The sequence below is a fragment of the Mustela nivalis genome, assembly GCF_964662115.1.
Source record: "Mustela nivalis genome assembly, chromosome: 7".
NCBI classification, from domain to species: domain Eukaryota; kingdom Metazoa; phylum Chordata; class Mammalia; order Carnivora; family Mustelidae; genus Mustela; species Mustela nivalis.
In genome coordinates this window covers 20,160,490-20,180,431 of record NC_139026.1, presented here as the reverse complement: position 1 = coordinate 20,180,431, position 19,942 = coordinate 20,160,490, and the positions used below count along the sequence as shown (strand labels likewise).

The following is a 19,942-nucleotide window of genomic DNA, read 5'->3' as shown; positions in this document are numbered from 1 at the left end:
TTTTCAGCATAGTTCTTTCTCTCTCTCTCTCTTTCCCTGATTTTTCCCTCTTCTTGAAATCTGATCCCGGAGTTCTTAGCCACCTCTGCATCCTTAAATTCCAATTTGTCTTTTCAGCTCTTTTTTTTTTTTTTTTTTTTTAAGATTTTTATTTATTTAACACAGAGCAGAGATCACAGGTAGGCGGAGAGGCAGGCAAGGTTGTGGAGGAAGCAGGCTCCACAGAGAGCCCAATGTGGGGCTCAATCCAGGACCATGAGACCATGACCTGAGCTGAAGGCAGAGGCTTAACCCTCTGAGCCACCCAGGTGCCCCGTCTGTTCAGCTCTTTAACTCAGCTAGACTGCTGCTTGGAATTCTGCTCTCTTCTCTGATTTGTAGTGTACCTCAAGGCAGAAAGCTGGGGTAATCTTAGGGTTTACCTTGTTAGTTTGCTTTCTCACTAGGATTATATGCCTATGCTGTCTATTCAGTGTCTGAAAACATTTGTTTCATATATTTGTCCAGCTTCTAGTTGTTCAAGGGCAGAGGATAAATTTCATTCTTTGTTTCTGCATCATGACCAGAAGTGTGTAAATTTTTTTTTTAAGATTTTATTTATTTATTTGACAGAGAGAGATCACAAGTAGACAGAGAGGCAGGCAAAGGGAGAAGAGAAAGCAGGTTCCCCGCTGAGCCGAGAGCCCGATGCGGGGCTCGATCCCAGGACCCTGAGATCATGACCTGAGCCCAGGGCAGAGGCTTAACTCACTGAGCCACTCAGGCACCCCTAGAAGTGTGTAAATTTTAAACATATTTTATTACGTGTTGCTTGTGCATGTTTTACTGTTCTTTTGCCACCAGTGCTTTTCTTTTGGAAGATACTGTCAAGTGATTTCATAGTTCAATGTTAATTATTTAATTTATTTGTTATTATTATATTTTTTTAAAGTTTATTCATTTTTTTAAAGTTAATCTTTACACCCAACATGGGGCTCAAATTCAGGACCCCAAGACCAAGAGTGACATACTCTTCTAAGCCAGCCAGGTGCTGCCAATCAATTCACTATTAATTTCTTTACTAGTGAGTAAAAATTTTATAAAATATAAATTTATTGTTGAGTATAGCATTAGCTCCTTTCAGGTTTTCTTTTTTTTTTTAATAAAATTTTATTTATTTGGGGCGCCTGGGTGGCTCAGTGGGTTAAGCTGCTGCCTTCGGCTCAGGTCATGATCTCAGGGTCCTGGGATCGAGTCCCGCATCGGGCTCTCTGCTCAGCAGGGAGCCTGCTTCCTCCTCTCTATCTCTCTGCCTGCCTCTATGCCTACTTGTGAACTCTCTCTCTCTCTCTGTCAAATAAATAAATAAATACATCTTTAAAAAAAAAATTTTTTTTATTTATTTGTCAGAGAGAGAGAGAGCCTGTGCATGCTCAAGCAGGCAGAGGGAGAAGCAGGCTTCTGTCAAGCAAGGAGCCCAATGTGGGATTTGATCCCAGGACCCTGGGATCATCATCTGAGCCAAAGGCAGATGCTTAACCTACTGAGCCACCCAGGCATCCTGCTCCTTTCAGGTTTTATATGGTTGTTTTCAGCGTGAGGAAAGATTTAGACCCTGTACACCACTAAAATGTTGAGGGTCCATGTTATATAGTTGAACAACATTCATGTCAGTGTCAAGGGGGAATGTGTTTTTTCCTGGTCTGTAATAATTGAGGTAGAAAAAACCAGTTTGGTTCCTAGATCTAAATTTGGATTTTGGTGTGTTGGGTTCTTTGAAGACAAAACCAACATGTAGCTTTTATATATATAGGACTGTTTTGTTCACTGTTTGGGGTATATTAAGTTTTTCAGACTAAATAACGAATGTTAAGTGCCTAAACAAGTAAAAACAAATGATCAGTGCTTCCCTGTCCCCCCTGTGTTTCTAGGTAATTACAGCTACTCAGTATTGCAGCCATGGAGTCGATGCTTAATAAGTTGAAGAGTACTGTTACAAAAGTAACAGCTGATGTCACTAGTGCTGTAATGGGAAATCCTGTCACTAGAGAATTTGATGTTGGTCGACACATTGCCAGTGGTGGCAATGGGCTAGCTTGGAAAATTTTCAATGGCACAAAAAAGTCAACAAAACAGGTAAGTTTTGATTCACAGTCCATTTGGCAAAAACACACATGCTAATAAGTACCATAATGCATTTTTATGTTACGAAATGCCAAAAGTAATGGGTTCTTCTCATTTCTATCTAATGAAGTCATAAAAAAATAAATGCTTTTAAACATGCCCTGAATCTCCTGGTTACAAATAACTTGTTTGCTGTATCATCCTATCTTGTAATTTAATTTTGCTTACTTAATAAAATTAATGTGTCTGTTGAGCAAAGAAGCGTATTAGATTTGTATTAATTTTTAAAAATTTTCTCTTTTTAAAGATTTTATTTATTTATTTGTCAGAGAGAGAGGGGGAGAGTGTGCAAGCAGGGGGAACAGCAGGCAGAGGGAGAAGCAGGCTCCCCACTGAGCAAGGAACCTAACGTGGGACTCGATCCCAGGACCCTGGGATCATGACCTGAGCTGAAGGCAGACACTTAACTGACTGTGCCATGTGCACATCCCACATATTAGATTTTTAGTGAAGTGTTTCTTTTAGAATAAATACTGTGTTCCTTTTCAAATTTGTCAATAAGTTATTGGCAAAATACTCCATTAAATTTTTCCAAAATTAAATACATTCTTATTTAGTGCATTCTTATTTTGTTTTATAGCCTTCTGGAAAAATAGACTTCTGTAACATTCTTTTTAGTTTTAATTATCAGAAGGGAGTACATTTGTGGAATAATAATGTGTTTTACAATATATTGATTTCAAAGTTATTTCAGAACTAACTGTTTTTTCAGTAGAGTCATTTGAATGAATTGTATTTTTATTTTATTTTTTAAATTTGATGTAAGAGACCAACAGATGGTTCTTAGAAATGTGGAGGATTGTTAGTGTTAAATTTTACTAACCATTTTCTATTGGAATTGTTAAGAACTGAAAAACCTCCAGGTTTAAAACCTCTGTAGAAATAGTGTTTTTTAAAAAGAAAAATCACTGTTTCCAAAAGTACTTTTATTTCTCTATAGGTGAAACATACAGATTATAAAATGTTTGGGATTAATTACACATATTTTCTAGTGACTCTGTCCTAGTCATACAGTTATGTATATCCATTACTTGTGACTTTTCCAAAGTCAGCTTATTTCCCAAACAGCAAGTATATTAAAGATTGAATTGGCTTTGGTTATTCTTTTATGAAGTAGGAATCTTGGTCTTGTGATAGATTGCTGGTATGTGGTTTGTACCTGACCTGTAAATCTTGTTTTTATTATCATTTAGTTGGAAGTCTTTAAGTCCAGAGCCAATCTTTATTTTAAATGCTGATTGATTTGTCATTTTTGAACATTGTTTTTTCTCTCTCAATTCATCAAGAGCTCGAAAAATAAGTGATTTCTTAAATATTGAATACTTAAAAAGCCATTAATGAGGCCATGAAGTTATGTAAATGACCAACCTCTAACATTAGCTTTTATAATCAATTATATAACAGGAAAATGAAAGAACACCAAATGTACTAAATTTTGCATTATTTATTAAGGATGTAACATTATATGAGAAGTCCATATGCAGAAATTCTCTGATAATGTTGAAGCCTTTGTTGCTGTTTATAGAATGTGAAAACCAGGCACAAATAATAGGTAATTGATTAGATATTGCACAATAACCCACCATTTCTCAACTGCTGAATGCCAGAATTGGGTTCTCTTAGGAAACTACTATATTTTCCCCCCAAATTTATTGCTTTGTGGAACACGATAGTTTTGTAATATATCCGTGCTCTCTGTGGATACAGTTTTGAATCTTCTTTCTTTGCTTTTTTCAAACCTAAGGTGTCTGACCTGACTATCCTCTCTGGACTACTGGCTGATTCCTTGAGGAATAGCTAAGTCTTTAACCACCTTGGCATTGAAGCCTCATTTTAATTTCTCCCTTACTTGTAGTTTTAATTCTTTTTCTGTTATCTCATTTTTTAATAAAAGGAAATTAGGGAAAGTAGGTAATGTAGAACTGTGCTATCCACTATAGTAACCACAAGCTACATATGCCTATTTAAATTAGTTAAAATTAAATTCATTTCTGTAGGTGCACTAGTCACCAATTCTAGGTTCCTTAGCTCTATGTGACTAGTATTACCATACTGGACAATGCACATATAGAACTTTTGATCATCACCGTAAGTTCAGTAGGACAATACTGATCTTAGAGAAACTAGAGGAAAAGTGGGAAAAGGATATTCTTCTTGGTCTTTTTTTTCCCCTTGCGTAAAGGGACACTGAGGGAGGGCATTTTTCTTAGCCCTCTCAGTCTTTCTTGATATAGCATACAGTGTACTTGATTGCATTTATGTTTATAGCAATTTATGTTTATAGCATTTTATATGCTCTTAAATTTGACTTTGAGGTAACATCAGGCTAGGGACTTAACGTTAGGACCTGTCTCTCTGTGTACTTTTTTGCTAGGATTATTTCAAGTTCATGGTAGTACATGATGAATTATAATTTTCAGATCATGTACAACTTTTGTCATTTTTTTTTAATGTAAATGTTTGAAAGCCTCTTAGGGGAGTGGAGTAGTAGTAAAAACACCCACAGACAGATGAAAAAAGTACATATTTATGAAACCTGAAATGTAGCAAGATAAAAAGAATTGGGAAATAAAAATTTATTTGTGTGCCTGGTAACATCATTGTATCTGTTTGGATATCTGTATTGTTATTATTCTGGGTTTATGCTTCCAAAAATCAATTTCTGTTGTTTTTGTTTTTGAAAGACATTCTTTAAAGAAACATCTTCTAATGAGTAATTTATGAATGTACAATTAAGAATTTCCAAGCCTTCAAGAGAAGTTTAAATTTGATTTTTTTTTAATAGTAAAATAGGGTGTTTAGGCCAGTTTTGTATACAAAATGAAGATTTTCAAAAGTTATTATTTGGGTAAACTTAAAACATATAAACATGTTGAAATGGATAGATCATTAATTATAGCCTATAAGCATTTGAAGCTACTATTTAGGCTTATGTATTATTTAGTTTGCCTTTTGAGTGTTCATTTAGAAGCAGCTCTTGGTTCCTAACTATTACTCTTTTTAGAATTTCAGTAGAGATGTTATAAGACCTTTCAGGATGACATTTAGGGAATAAAAATTGTCTATTTAGTTTTTTAAATATAAACATATTTTTAAGAATGTGTAGAATAGTGCATAGGTTGAGGAATGTTCACTCTGAGTACACCAGTGACCAACATCCAGATTAAGGAAACATTGCTAATACTCATCACGCCTTTTCATAGTCCTTACCTCTCCCCACCTTCTCTCCGGTGGTAACTACTATCCCGTCCTTTGACACTTCAGAGTAATTTTTCCTGCTTTTGAACCTTTGTTTGTTTGTATGTTTGTTTGTTTTTTTGTGTATGTGTTCCCTGTTTGTTTTTGAACTTCATTTAAATGAAATCATAGTATTTGTTGCTGTGTTTGGTTCCTTTTCCTTAAATGTATGTTCATGGGATACATCTGTGTTGCTGAACATAGTTTTTCTTTTCATTGAAATATGGGGTACTGGTATGAATATTATTGTACATGCCATTGGCATATATGGCACATATATTGGCATATATGACACATTATCTAGACATGGAGTTGCTTAGGTAATAGTGTTTAAATTTGTTCAGTGCCAGTTTTTCCAGAGTGGTTGTATGAATGTATACTTCCATCAGCAGTTACAGTTTTTCACATTCATGCCAAACCTTTTTATAGTCTTTTTTTTTTTTTAAGGCATTCTGAGCAGAGGGTCTCCTTTTACTTATTTTTAATTTTTTATTGAACTCTAGTAGACACGCACAATGTTAGATTAGTTTCAGGTTTGCTACATAGTGGTTTGACAAGTCTCCTACATCTTGCTATGGGTCACCACAAATGTTGTTATTTTAATCTTTTGTCACCACACAATGCTTTTACGCCATTGACTATATTCCCTGTGCTGTACCTTTTATCCCTTGATTTATTCATTCCATAACTGGAAGACTATATCTCCCACTCCCCTTTACCCATTTTGCCCATCTCTCCAACAGTCAGTTTGTTCTGAATTTTTGGGTCTGTTTCTGTTTTATGTTTGTTTATTCATTTTTTTGTTTTTTCAGATTCCACATATAAATAAAATCGTATGGTATTTGTCTTTCCCTGTCTGACTTACTTCCCTTGCCATAGTACTTGCTAGGTCCATCCATGTTGTTGCAAATGGCACGATCTCAGGGTCTGTTTAATTTTTGAAAATTCAGTGAATTATTCCTTACTCCTCTACCTCCTAAGCTTTTATAATGTCTGGTAGGTAATTAATTGCTGGGCGTAGAATTTATACTGCTGTGTTTCTGTTAGAGCCTTATAACTGACTTAGTCTTTCTACAGAGTAGTATGTTTAGGATTAAAAGGTATCTAAACATAGGTATTCTTTTCAAGCATATTCTTATTTCCATTGTAAAGAATATTTACTTTAGAGAGATTTCTTATTTATTTATTTATTTATTTATTTTTAAAGATTTTATTTATTTATTTGACAGAGAGAGATCACAAGTAGGCAGAGAGGCAGGCAGAGAGAGAGAGGAGGAAGCAGGCTCCCTGCTGAGCAGAGAGCCGGATGCGGGACTCGATCCCAGGACCCTGAGATCATGACCTGAGCCGAAGGCAGCGGCTTAACCCACTGAGCCACCCAGGCGCCCCTACTTTAGAGAGATTTCTGAGATAAACATCCTTAATTGGATTTCATTAGCTTTTCTAATTTTTAAATTATACTTAATTTAAACAAGCCATGAAATGGAAATTTTTGGCCAAACTATCTATCTATATATATTAATCATAAGTGAGAAATGGTTGCTTTGTATATATATCCTTTAAAAATTGAAGTACCATCACCTTATCTGTTAGATAGGAATATTGTAATTATCAGGGCTGCTAATGTGTTTAAATAATTTGTAAGAACAACAGTACATAAATAGAGTTTCTGTCCCACCTGTATACCTACCTTTTATTTCCTTTAGAGTAGAAGAATAATTCTACATTTTGAAATTTCTTTCAACTCTATTATGTCAAGTTAATAGATTTATTTTGGGGGAAGATTAAAAAAAAAAGAGTGTATGTGTGGGTTTGTTTACTATCTGAACATTTATTTATTATATTAAGTATTTCTGTTTATCTTGACAGAAGATTCTGTTGCCAGGTGACTACTCTTCAAAATGAATTTTTTGAAAAAAGATTTTATTTATTTATTTGACAGAGGGAGAGAGATTACAAGTTGGCAGAAAAGCAGGCAGAGAGAGAGAGGGAAGCAGGCTCTCCACTGAGCAGAGAGCCTGATGTGGGGCTCAATCCCATGACCCTGGAATCATGACCGGAGCCGAAGGCAGGGGCTTCCTGGGATCATGATTGGAGCCGAAGGCAGAGGCTTAACCCACTGAGCCACCCAGGCGCCCCCAAAATGAATTTAACTTAACATTTATTAGTAGTCTTCTAGTTTTTTTTAAAGATTTTTATTTATTTATTTGCCAGTGATAGAGGGAGAGAGAGCGAGAGAGCACAGGCAGACAAAGAGTTAGGCAGAGGCAGAGGGAGAAGCAGGCTCCCTTGCTGAGCAAGGAGCCCGATGTGGGACTCGATCCCAGGACCCTAGGATCATGACCTGAGCCAAAGGCAGCTGCTCAACCAACTGAGCCACCCAGGCGTCCCAGTAGTCTTCTAGTTTGTGTCCCATATTTATGATTATTTTTTAATCTAGTTTTAGAATAGACCCCCCCCCCATAAATAGGGCAGCTGTAGTCTTATTTTGGCTTAAAAGTCAAATATGTTGGCCTGTTTCTTTTGCCCTAACTACTGCATAAGCTTTAAAACACCCCTAGTTAAATGGCTGTTCCTATGAGGATAATGAAGATTGATTTTTAAATTTATATAATAAATAACTGATATTCATTATTATAGCCACTCTACCAGATGTAGTCTTGGCCATGTCCCTTCCTTACTGCAAAAGCTACATTATGTTATCCAAATACCAGTATTCATGGGTGAGGCTTACTGATACTATGTAGGCAAAGGCATGATTAAATTATTATGAAAAGTATAATAACAGTTTTAAATAAAAGAAACCATTATGCAAAGCTGAATGTGTTAGTCAAGTTGTTTAGGTCAATAATGATCATAGATTATCTTTAATAATTTTAAGGGGTATATCTTATTACCTCTCAATCTTCTAAACTTAATCTAAATAAAAATTTAGATTTTGTTTTTATTGTTTTAGAAAAGGAACTTTGCCCAGAAATCACCTGAAAAATGAAGAGTGTGATGGTTGGCATTCATCATTATCAGTCATGAAAAGTCTATAAAATAGAGTTCCTGGAGAATATTTGTATCTTAGAAACCATTCCTGGTGGTTTTGAGGGATAGGTTAGTGAAGGTTATGATTACTATTAGGGAATCCCAGACATATCGGTATATATCTACTTAGATTTTTATTACTTAGACTGTTTTGTTTTCAGCAAGAGTTCAACTTTGAAGTAAGCAAAGTAGCTTTAAAAAGTTATAAATTAGACTTGTATCAAAAGCTAGTCTCCATTTTGACAAGTATTAGTTTTTAGAAGAATTTATTTTATAGCTATTTTTATTTAAAGATAGGTTATTGAGAAAACATACTTTTTAGTAGATAACTTCCTTTGCCAATGTATTTTAAAGACTATGAAGTGAATAAAAGAAAAATAGGGTGCCAAATACTCTTGCATTTTGTTTTAGTAATTTTTGTGTAAATAAGAGGCTTCAAATTTAATTAGAATTCACAGTTGACTCTTAAGTGCAAGATATTTTGGGTAATTGCACTATCTCACCTTTCTGTATATTTGAAAATCTTCATAAAAAGAATCAAAAAAGGTTTTAATTCAGGATGATAATGGAAAGCTTCCAGTAACTGCTTTTTTTTAAATTGACCACTAGGCAATAAACATCTGAATGTTGTCTAGGTATAGATCCTATATTGGATACAGAGACACTTAAGTCATGGTTTCTTTCTTTCTTTCTATCTTTTTTTTTGGCAGGGGGTCATGGTTTCTTTTTTTTAAAAAGCTTATAATATATATGGGGTCAGGACTTTTACACAAGTGATATGTGTTAACAGTGGGTAGTGAAGTAGTAGAAGGAAAACATAAATTAAAAGATGATAGTCTATGGCGCCTGGGTGGCTCATTGGGTTAAAGCCTCTGCCTTTGGCTCAGGTCATGATCCCAGGATCCTGGGATCGAGCCCCGAGTTGGGCTCTCTGCTCAGCAGGGAGCCTGCTTTCTCCTCTCTCTCTCTGCCTGCCTCTCTGCCTACTTGTGATCTCTGTCCAATAAATAAATAAAATCTTTAAAAAAAAATAAAAGATGATAGTCTGTTTTGAGGCGCAGGCTAAGAGTTTTTAGGAAGTCATTATGAGGTCTGAGGTTAGTTACAACTTTGTTGAAATTGGTTAATTTTAATTAAACTGCAACAAAGAAAACTCTTTTTAAGATGGTTGATAATTGATCTATGTAGAAATCTTTTATCTGTGACTTAAAATAATAAATAAATATCTGAGAGAGAGAATTTTATATTGTTTCTTTTTCTTTATGAACTATAGTGTTTTTCCTTAAGAGTGGTCAAATTGCAAGAGCTCAAAAACCATTTCATGTGATTTTTTTTTTTTAAGGTCTCAAGACATCTTGAAAAAATAAACACATTTAAATTAGGTGCATATATAAAATGTGTTGTAGCAGAATGCTTACTAAAATAAGGTTATGAGCTTTAATAGTGAGATAGGAACTTGAACTTCTTGGTCTTTGTTTTTTAGTTCAAATTAATATTACATAACACTCTTAGCTCTTGATAGTCCTGTGTCACATAGATGATCAAAAGAGCTAGGATTATGAAAAAAAAAAAAAAAAAAACAAAAACCAGCTGAGATGATATATTTATACATGGATGTTATTTAAATCTCTCAATGATTATTTTCCTGAAGACATATATTATGTTTTACTGGGGTCCTCTGTATTTATTGTCCCTGTATTATTTCTAGGGAGACAGCATGGGTATTGGCTAAGCCTGTGGTCCTCAGAGTTAAAATGATTGTATTTGAATCTTGATCTCACCAGTTGTGGGATTTTAGATAATACATATACCTTTTCCACAGGATCCTCATCTCAGTATTAAGGTCATAACTTATCTTGTAGGATTGCTATGAGGAATGAAATGATTCCTTAAAATTTTACAAGTGATTTGGAAATGGGATATTCAAGTTGAGTTATTATCTAGTCTCTTTGTTATCTTTCACTTTTCAGAGACTTAATCCTCTAAAATCCTTAACTTACTTATATACATATAAGGAGCTCCAACTTCAAACAGGTTGTGTTTGAGAAATGTATTGGTTTGGGATTCTGCAGTGAATCTCTGTTAGGTAATTAGGTAGCCAGACTAATTTGTGAAAAACAATCCTAATGTAGCACAGAAATAATAAGAGAATGAGAAAGTGGAAAAATACTGTCTTGGATATTGATAGTTGAGTAGTAGTAGGTTTGAATTAGAGGCTTTTGAAACACACTTTTATAAAATTCATACTTTCATAAAAAGTCATTCAAAATCTTTCAAGGAAGTTTGAAAGGTTAGCATTGATTCTTTGTAAATTTTGCTTCCAGCTTTATCATTTTTCTTTCCATTTATGATGGAAATCTAGCATCACTGATGTGTTCCACATACATCAACTATCAATGCAGCTATTTTTTGATTGATTTATTTAGATTGGGTAACTGCACAGGAACTATTTTTCCTTGGGTAACAGAGAAAATGAAAGGAAGTAGATAGTAAGGAGGATGTGTGCTTTGATAAGTAAGTGTGAATGGTTCTTAAAGAGAGAACACTGGGAGAGCAGCTTCTGTTACTGGTACCATTCATTACTAGTTACTGTCCATAATAAGAGAGGGACAGGCTGGAAGGAAAGAGTGAGTATAGGTTATTCATATGTAGAAGTTGCTTACAACATGGGCTTTTGTATAAATAGGCACTCCTTGACACAAGTGGTATGTGCTAACTTTTCTTTCAAAAAATGATTCAGGATTTTGTAGGATAGGGTTATCAGGTTATCCAGCATTATCATTATGAATAACATTTTGAATTTTTAAACATTTTAACTTTTATTTGAATTCTGGTTAGTAAGAGATTGCCTCACAGGGTACGGCACATTACATACACCTTGTGTGTATCAGAGTTCAAAGACGGAGATTTTCCTATGTTCTCCTTAGATAGGGCTCCAGGTCTCATACTTTTAAAAATATTTAGATTTACTAATCATGAAGAAACCAACTTTTTGATATCAGAAAAGTATTACAATGGTGCTATAATTTCCATGACAGATTAGATTTTAGTGGTAGATTATTGTGACACTTGAATAAAATTTTCTTACTCTTGGGGCGCCTGGGTTGCTCAGTGGGTTAAGCCGCTGCCTTCGGCTTGGGTCGTGATCTCAGGGTCCTGGGATCGAGCCCTGCATCAGGCTCTCTGCTCAGCGGGGAGCCTGCTTCCTCCTCTCTCTCTCTGCCTGCCTCTCTGCCTACTTGTGATCTCTCTCTGTCAAGTAAATAAATAAAATCTTAAAAAAATTTTTTTTTCTTACTCTTGTATATTTTGATTAAAATTAGATGCACAATTCTTTCATTAGGAAGTGGCTGTTTTTGTCTTTGATAAAAAGCTGATTGACAAATATCAAAAATTTGAAAAGGATCAAATCATTGATTCTCTAAAACGAGGAGTCCAGCAGTTAACTCGACTACGACACCCTCGACTTCTTACTGTCCAGCATCCTTTAGAAGAATCCAGGTAAGTTTTTATAAAGACTTACATAAAAGACTTGTTGAACAAATATTTAATAATTGTATGTTTCAGTTCTGTCTGTGGAGCATACTGGCAGTGAAAAATTCTTAGAATTTTCCTTCAGCCAGGATGCTTTTATCTTCTTATATATCGGATTTCTGTATATTTTGAAATCTTCAGTAACCCGCTGCCACTTACCTTCTCCCCCAAGAGCACAAGTTACTTTCTTTCAACCTAAAAGAAAAAAAAAATTTACTGTGAAAACTGTATTAAATACTTTACATTTGCTTAACTCATTTCATTAACTCAGTTCTCACAATTACATGGGAGAACTAAGGATCAGAGACATTACTTAAGTCACATAGTTATGGCACCTTGATTTCTGAGCCCATTTTTTTTTTTATTCTAGTATACCATGGTGTTCCTACTCAGAAATATGACCATAAATCTTTTATGATGTTAATATGTTTATTGTTCTTCTTTTCATGAATAAACCCAAAAGAAGAGTATAGTTGTTGACTCTTCTGTAACATTCATTATTGTGAACTCTGCCCCAAAGTGGATACGTTTTGTTTGCTATACTTGTTCTGAGCTTTTCAAACAATGCTGTTTCCTCTGCAGTGTTTTCTTTCAGTGTCTACAATGTCACCTATCAGAATCCTACCCATCTTTGTTATTTTAACTTGTATCAATGTGTCTTATATTTCCTTATTACTTTTCAAGTCTCTTGAGGGGAGAAGCTGTCCCTACAACTTCTTTTATAGTAATTTAAATATTATAGAACTAGGGATTTATTGGCAATCATTAAGAGAGACAATTCAAATATTACTTTAAGGCATTTTCATTATTAAGTTGTAAACTTATAAAATGAATAGAAGTAGGACAACTATAGGGAAGGAAAAAATGACTTCCAGTTTTTAATGAGTTAATAAGGTAGAAATAACACTGGAATTCTCCAAAAGAATTGTGCTGTAATAAAGTCATCCACCTACTCTGAAAGGTCAGAGTTGGTGATGCGTATTGAGGGTAACATGGAGGCAATAATCAAAACCATGAAAATAAGAGTTTTGCAAGAGCATGAGTCGAAAGAACAGAGTACTGCAGAAGAACTTGAAATGTAGAGGGAAAAGAAGAGTCGGAAAGAAACCAGCAATCACTGTTACGTGGCAGCTGAATGGCATGGAAGCTAAAGGAGGGGAAGGGACCCACTAACACTGAGGACCACTGAGGAAAAAGAAAATAAGGACCGAGAAGAGTTCATTACATTTGACTAGTGAGAGGTTGTTACTGATCTTAATAGTAGTAGTAGGATGGTGGTTTGGAGGCTAGAAAATAGATACCAAGGAGACTAGCAGAGAAGACTTTATTATGTGAATAAAGTCCCAGAGGAGGAACTCAAAGGAAATTAGAGGATGATAGTTTAATCACTAATATGCTGAGGTGAAGTTTAGGGAAATGAGGTCATTCATGTTAGATGAACTTTATGCTTTTTATAAGTAGAAAGTGGATAATAGGTAAGTAGTGGGTAAAGGGGGGCCATGTCATTCCATGGCTCCTCATTCGGAGCTAGGAAGAGGACTATAAAGGAATGCTCTGGAATGTTGAAAAAAAGAGCAAGGTTAAAATAAACTATGTGACTTAACACTGTGAATTTAAAAAGGCATGGACTTTCTATTCTTTCCTTGTGCTTATGACATAAGCAAGAGAGTAAAAAAAAAACTTATAGTGGTTATTACAGGGTTAGTAGGGGTTTGCTTGGCAAAGGATAATTAGAGTGATGTTTATTGTGATAGTTGGGAGAAGAAGGAATTAAATACATATGGTCAGGACTGAATACTTGCTATTTTGTTAATAAAGGTGTTGGGGAGCTAGATTTGGTGGAGGTAGTAAAGGGGTGGGGGATAATGGCTAGTAAGTAGCTGCGGTTGGGGAAGTGGTTCTTGAGAAGAGGATATAGCCCTTTGGTATGTGACTGTAATGGTGATGGGAGTGAATATTCATGAAAGATAAGAGGGCTTCCAGCTGGGGGAGTAATAATATGGATAGTGATGTGGCCAAGGATGATGCTGGGATAAGTACAGAGAGGAAAAAAATAGGAGTAGCTCAAATACATGAGTCTTGGGAATTACAGAGTACTGTAGAAAAAACTGCAGAGTATTTGATCAGTTTTCCTCCAGTACAGTTCAGCAAATGGAAACCTGGTTGTCCACTGTGTTTATGAGCTTGGTGAGGGAGTAAAGAACAAGGTAGCACCTTTGTTGATGACTGAGCAGGTGTAATAACTCTCCCTCAGCCTAAGCAGCTCTGTCTTAATCTTTCATGTGTATTAAGCTTCTGCATATGCTTTCATTTGAAATCTGAGTTCAAGGTGGTGGACAGATGAAACAGCAAAAGGTATACTTGCCATTAAACAGTTACAGTCCAGGTGCAGAGTGTTGGCCTAGCTTTGTTACCACAGTACCTTGTTATGTCGTTCATTGCCAGAGCCTAAATAAGCCCAGAGCATAAAATGTTAGGACTTGAATCTCAAACACTTGGTAATAATAATAGCAGCAGTAAAGATTTATTAAATTTCCATGCTAGTGACTCTGCTGTGTACCTTACATTCATTATCTCCTTTGATGTTCACAGTTACCCTTCAGGGTGGTTTTTTATCACCATTTTACAAATGGGCAAAGTGAGGCTCAGAGTCAAGGTGTCCGACTCACCTAGTCAGGGAGTAGTGATGCTGGGACTTGAAGTTGGGAGTTTGTCTTCAGAGCCTGAGCTCTTTATGAGTAAAGCCTACTCAGTGTTGGGATCTAACATTTTCTGAATTTCTCAATATTCTTACACATCAAAGAGCAGTAATTTAAAAATATAAAAGCTGTGACACCTTTTAAAATTATATATAAAAAAGGGTAAAGCAAAACTGCTCTGATTGAAGTAGTTGCAGGGGACCTAGTGCTGTGCTCTGTGCCTCTTTCTGTCTCCTCTTGCTCTAGAGGGGTCTGGGAAATTTGTAGGTTCCCTTGAGTACATTCTGAAAATGGTGGTTTAAATGTTACATTGATGCTGAAAACAAATCTAAGTCTACCTTTTTGTTGACTATGAATATTTTATGTATATTTGATTTTGATAATGTGGAAAAAAATGATGGTAAATAACTCTTTTTCTTTTTTAAAACAGGGATTGCTTAGCGTTTTGTACAGAACCGGTTTTTGCCAGCTTAGCCAATGTTTTAGGTAACTGGGAAAATCTACCTTCCCCTGTACCTCCAGACATTAAGGATTATAACCTTTATGATGTAGAAACTAAATATGGTTTGCTACAGGTATGTATTTTTATTTACCACGTGAAAAGAGTTTTATCCTTCAAAATTGTTTTTGGCTGTTTAAAACTTATTAGCAGTATCAACTGTTTTATGTAAACCTTTGGATCCTCTCAGTAATTTAAAAATTATTTCTATGCTCTGCAGTTTTTCTACAGTTTATTGTTAGGTTTAAATTATATTTTAAATTTTTGAAACATAACATTGATAACCTTTGTAGAAGGGTACCTACTGGTTGATGGGTTGGTTCCCTTTCGAGTTCTTTGAGTGAATGCATTTCATAAATAAAATATTAAGTTGAAATACTAATGTATTTAATAAAAAATAAAAATTACATCTTTAAGGAAGTTATTTAATAGGTATCAAGAGATCTTGTTAGACTTTTCATATATGTCCACTTTTTCTCTCTTTTTTTTCTTTAAGATTTTTTTTTTTAAATTTATTTGACAGACAGAGATCACAAGTAGGCAGAGAGGCAGGCAGAGAGAGGGCAGGGAGAGGTGTGGGGGGCAGGGGTGGAGCAGCCTCCTCACTGAGCAGAGAGCCCAGTGTGGCCTCCATCCCAGGACCTTGAGATCATGACCTGAGCTGAAGGCAGAGGCTTTAACTCACCGAGCCACCCAGCGCCCTCTGTCCACTTTTTCTGATTTTCCTTTCCCTGCCTAGCAAAATATCTTCAGGTCTATAGAGTAAATTTATACAGTAGATTCTTAGTTCCATTGCGGACAGAGATAATTTTATCTATTGTTTTTCAATAGCTTTGTTAAGCTGTTAATTAACATACAAGAAATTTCACATACAATAAACTTTGGCTTGATTATTTGTTTTTTTGGTTGTTAAGTTTGAGAAGGTCTTTATAGAACTTTGATACCAGCCCTTTATCTCTAGTGTCATTTGCAAATATCTTCTCTCATTCTGTGGGTTGCCTCTTTGTTTTGTTGATGGTTTCCTTTGCGGTACAGAAGCTTTTCATCTTGATGAAGTCCCAAAAGTTCATTTTTGCCTTTGTTTCTGTTGCCTTTGCAGACGTGTCTAGCAGGAAATTGCTGTGGCCGAGGTCAGCAAGGTTTTGTCCTCTAGGATTTTGATGGATCCCTATCACACATTTAGGTCTTCTGTTCATTCAGAGTCTATTTTTGTGTATGGTGTAAGGAAATGGTTCAGTTTCATTCTTCTGCATATGACTGTCCAATTTTCCCAGCATCATTTGTTGAAGAGATTGTCTTTTCTCCATTGGATATTCTTTCCTGCTTTGTCAAAGATTAGTTGACCACAGAGTTGAGGATCCACTTCTGGGTTCTCTATTCTGTTTAACTGATCTGTGTGTCTGTTTTGTGCCAGTATATACTGTCTTGGTGATTACGGTTTTGTAATAGAGCTTGAAATCAGGCAACGTGTTGCCCCCAGATTTTTCTTTTTCAATATTTCCTTGGCGACTTGGTCTTTTCTGGTTCCATACAAATTTTAGGATTGTTTGTTCCAGCTTTTTGAAAACTATCATTGGTATTTTGATCAGCATGGTGTTGAAAATATAGATTGCTCTGGGTAGCATAGACATTTTAACAATGCGTATTCTAATTCATGAGTGTGGAATATTTTTCCATGTTTTTGTGTCATCTTCAGTTTCTTTTGTAAGTGTTCTCTAAAGTCTAGAATATAGATCCTTTACATCTTTGATTAGGTTTATTCCAAGCTATCTTTTGGTTTTTGATGCTATTGTAAATGGAATCGATTCTTTAATTTCCCTTTCTCCATTTTCATTGTTCGTGTATAAGGAAGCAACTGATTTCTGTGCATTGATTTTGTATCCTGCCACATTACTGAATTGCTTTATGAGTTCTAGTAATTTGGGGGCAGAGTCTTTTGGGTTTTCCACATAAAGTATCGTGTCATCTGCAAAGAGAGAATTTGACTTCTTTGCCAATTTGAATACCTTTTATTTCTTTCTCTTTTTTTTGTCTGATTGCTGACGCTGGCCTTCTAGTACTATGTTGAACAATAGTGAAAAGAGTGTGACAAGGAGTCCCTTGATATTTACTATCTGTAACTTGGGAACTGAGATGCCTTCACATTTCAAACACAGAGACTAAATAAATTTGGATAGAAAAATGGTTTTAAAGTATCTTTGATTTTGCTTATCTGGCTTTGGAAAGAAACTTTAATAAAGAATTGTATTTTGGTTTTATAACTGGGTTTTTCCCACTAAAGCTTAGATCCTTGTAGCAACTGAGAATATCTACTCTTTTGCATTTATGATGAAATTTAATTTTTCCCTGACATATAAAAAAATCTTTTATTGTAAGAAGCAGCAATTATGATTTTAGAGACACTTTATTATTTTAATTGAAAGGAGTTTTATTTAATGTAAAAGTCTTTTTCCCCCCCCAATTACAGGTTTCTGAAGGATTGTCATTTTTACATAGCAGTGTGAAAATGGTCCATGGAAATATTACACCTGAAAATATAATTTTGAATAAAAGTGGAGCCTGGAAGATAATGGGCTTTGATTTTTGTTTATCATCAACCAATCCTTCTGAGCAAGAGGTAATGAAGGTTTTAAGTCTTTTAATTTTTTTTTTTTTTTTTTTTTTTTTTTAAGATTTTAAGTAATCTCTACAGTCAAGGTGGGGGTCAGACTCACAACACTGAGATCAAGAGTTGCATGCTCTACTGATTGAGCCACCCAGGGGCCTTAGTCTTCTAATATTTTTAAGGCTGTGGAAATTTGTGATGCATCCGGAATGGACTAGAGAATTTGCAAGTCTGATAAATGTGTCGAAATAGGCTACCTGGTACAATGTATGTTTAAATGTGCAGCCTTACAGAAAATTTCTTTTTTTTTTTTTGAAGATTTTATTTATTTATTTGACAGATAGAGATCACAAGTGGGTAGAGAGGCAGGCAGAGAGAGAGAGAGGAAAGCAGGCTCCCTGCCTACTAGAGAGCCCAATATGGGACTCGATCCCAGAACCCTGAGATCATTACCTGAGCCGAAGGCAGCGGCTTAACCCACTGAGCCACCCAGGCGCCCCTTACGGAAAATTTCTAATGTTCATTTTACCTAACAGTATTCTTTAGCTAGTTAATTCCACAGTAGTATTACTTGATTAAAGGATGCTAGAGTTAAACAAATTTGAGAACTATTGGGTTAAGTAGGCTTTTTCCCTCCTGATATCAAATACACTAACAAAGTGAATCTCTAGCAGTGTTTTCCCAACATTGGACCACAGAATCTTTAGGGAGCATGATAACTACAGTAGCAGTGATAATAAGAACTAACATTTACTAAAGTACTTTTCTAACAAAGCACTTTTTAATGTAAAGAACTAACATTTACTGAAGTACTTTTCTAACAAAGCACTTTTAAATGTATTTACTTATTTAATCCTCACCACAATCCATGAGATACGGGAATAATATAGATGGGTAAGTTAGGCTCATAGAATAAAATAATGTACCTAAGTATAGGCAGGTCGTTAAGTGGTAGAGGTAGAATTTGAACCTGTTCTCTCTGGTTCTAAAGCACCTATTATATAGTGATTATGATATCTCTGGCTATTTATACTTGGGAAAATAATGCAATATTTCTAGTTTTTAATATATGTATGTAGTTAAAGGCACCATGATTTGATCTTAAAATAGATTTGTAATTTAAGTAAATAACTTTTAAGGGAAAGTATTGGTTTGGTATAGAATGGGTCAGATACTGTGTTAGGTCCATTTTTTTCTGTACATTTGTTTAATTTTACAACAACCTTTTGAACCTGTTAACTAAATCACACAGCTAGTTAGTGAAAGAACAAGGTTTCAAATAATAATCTGGGTCCATAAAACTTGAAGCCTATGTATCATAGAACATAGGCTATACCTTTTCATATTCATACTGAATCTTATGGTGATAATTTGTCTTCTGGGAGAGAACTCCAATAATCCGAAGGTTTCAAGAGTTCTTTTTATAAAAAAAAAATTATTTATTTTGAGAGATAGTGGGTGAGCAGAGGGGCAAAGGCAGAGGAAGAGAATCAGTCCCAAGAGGCTCCATTTGCAGGGCTTGATCTCAGGACCCTGAGATCACGACCTGAGCCGAAATCAAGAGTCAGACGCTCAATTTACTGAGCCACCCAGACACCCAGGTTGCAAGAGTTCTTATTCACTAATTTGTTTAGTGCCCTTTCCAGATTTGAGAATTTGAAAATTTTAAGATTGAAGATGGTGATGATATTTTTACTTCCATGACTGAATATGAAGTTAAAACTAGGTTGCTACTGCTTGATAGTGTTTTTTGGTTTAACTTGAAATATTTAATCTATATAATCTTTTTTCTGTCTTCTTATAGCCTAAGTTTCCTTGTAAAGAATGGGACCCGAATTTACCATCATTGTGTCTTCCAAATCCTGAATATTTGGCTCCTGAATACATACTTTCTGTGAGCTGTGAAGCAGCCAGTGATATGTACTCACTAGGAACTGTCATGTATGCTGTATTTAATAAAGGGAAACCCATATTTGAAGTTAACAAGCAAGATATTTACAAGAGTTTTAGTAGGCAGTTGGATCAGGTAATTTGCCATAATATATATGTATACATATATATATATATATAATTGCTTGCATTGAAAGTATTAAATGTTTCTTTGATTTAAAAAAACAAGTTCAGAAAATTCTCTAAGATGATGTCTTATATTTTAAGTTTACATAAAATCAG

General features: G+C 35.1%; 1 protein-coding gene across 2 annotated transcripts in view; it reads left to right on the top strand.

Annotated features, from left to right (window-relative positions):
* The window catches only part of SCYL2 (SCY1 like pseudokinase 2), a 61,414-nt gene that overhangs the window by 13,385 nt on the left and 28,087 nt on the right, over window positions 1–19,942 (top strand). For both annotated transcript variants that reach the window (XM_082739210.1, XM_082739211.1), the window contains exons 2-6: window positions 1,911–2,115; window positions 11,777–11,934; window positions 15,097–15,241; window positions 17,633–17,782; window positions 19,575–19,796. In XM_082739210.1, the coding sequence (XP_082595336.1) occupies window positions 1,939–2,115; window positions 11,777–11,934; window positions 15,097–15,241; window positions 17,633–17,782; window positions 19,575–19,796 (852 nt within the window). In that variant the 5' untranslated portion in view covers window positions 1,911–1,938. The remainder of the gene's footprint in view (window positions 1–1,910; window positions 2,116–11,776; window positions 11,935–15,096; window positions 15,242–17,632; window positions 17,783–19,574; window positions 19,797–19,942) is intronic.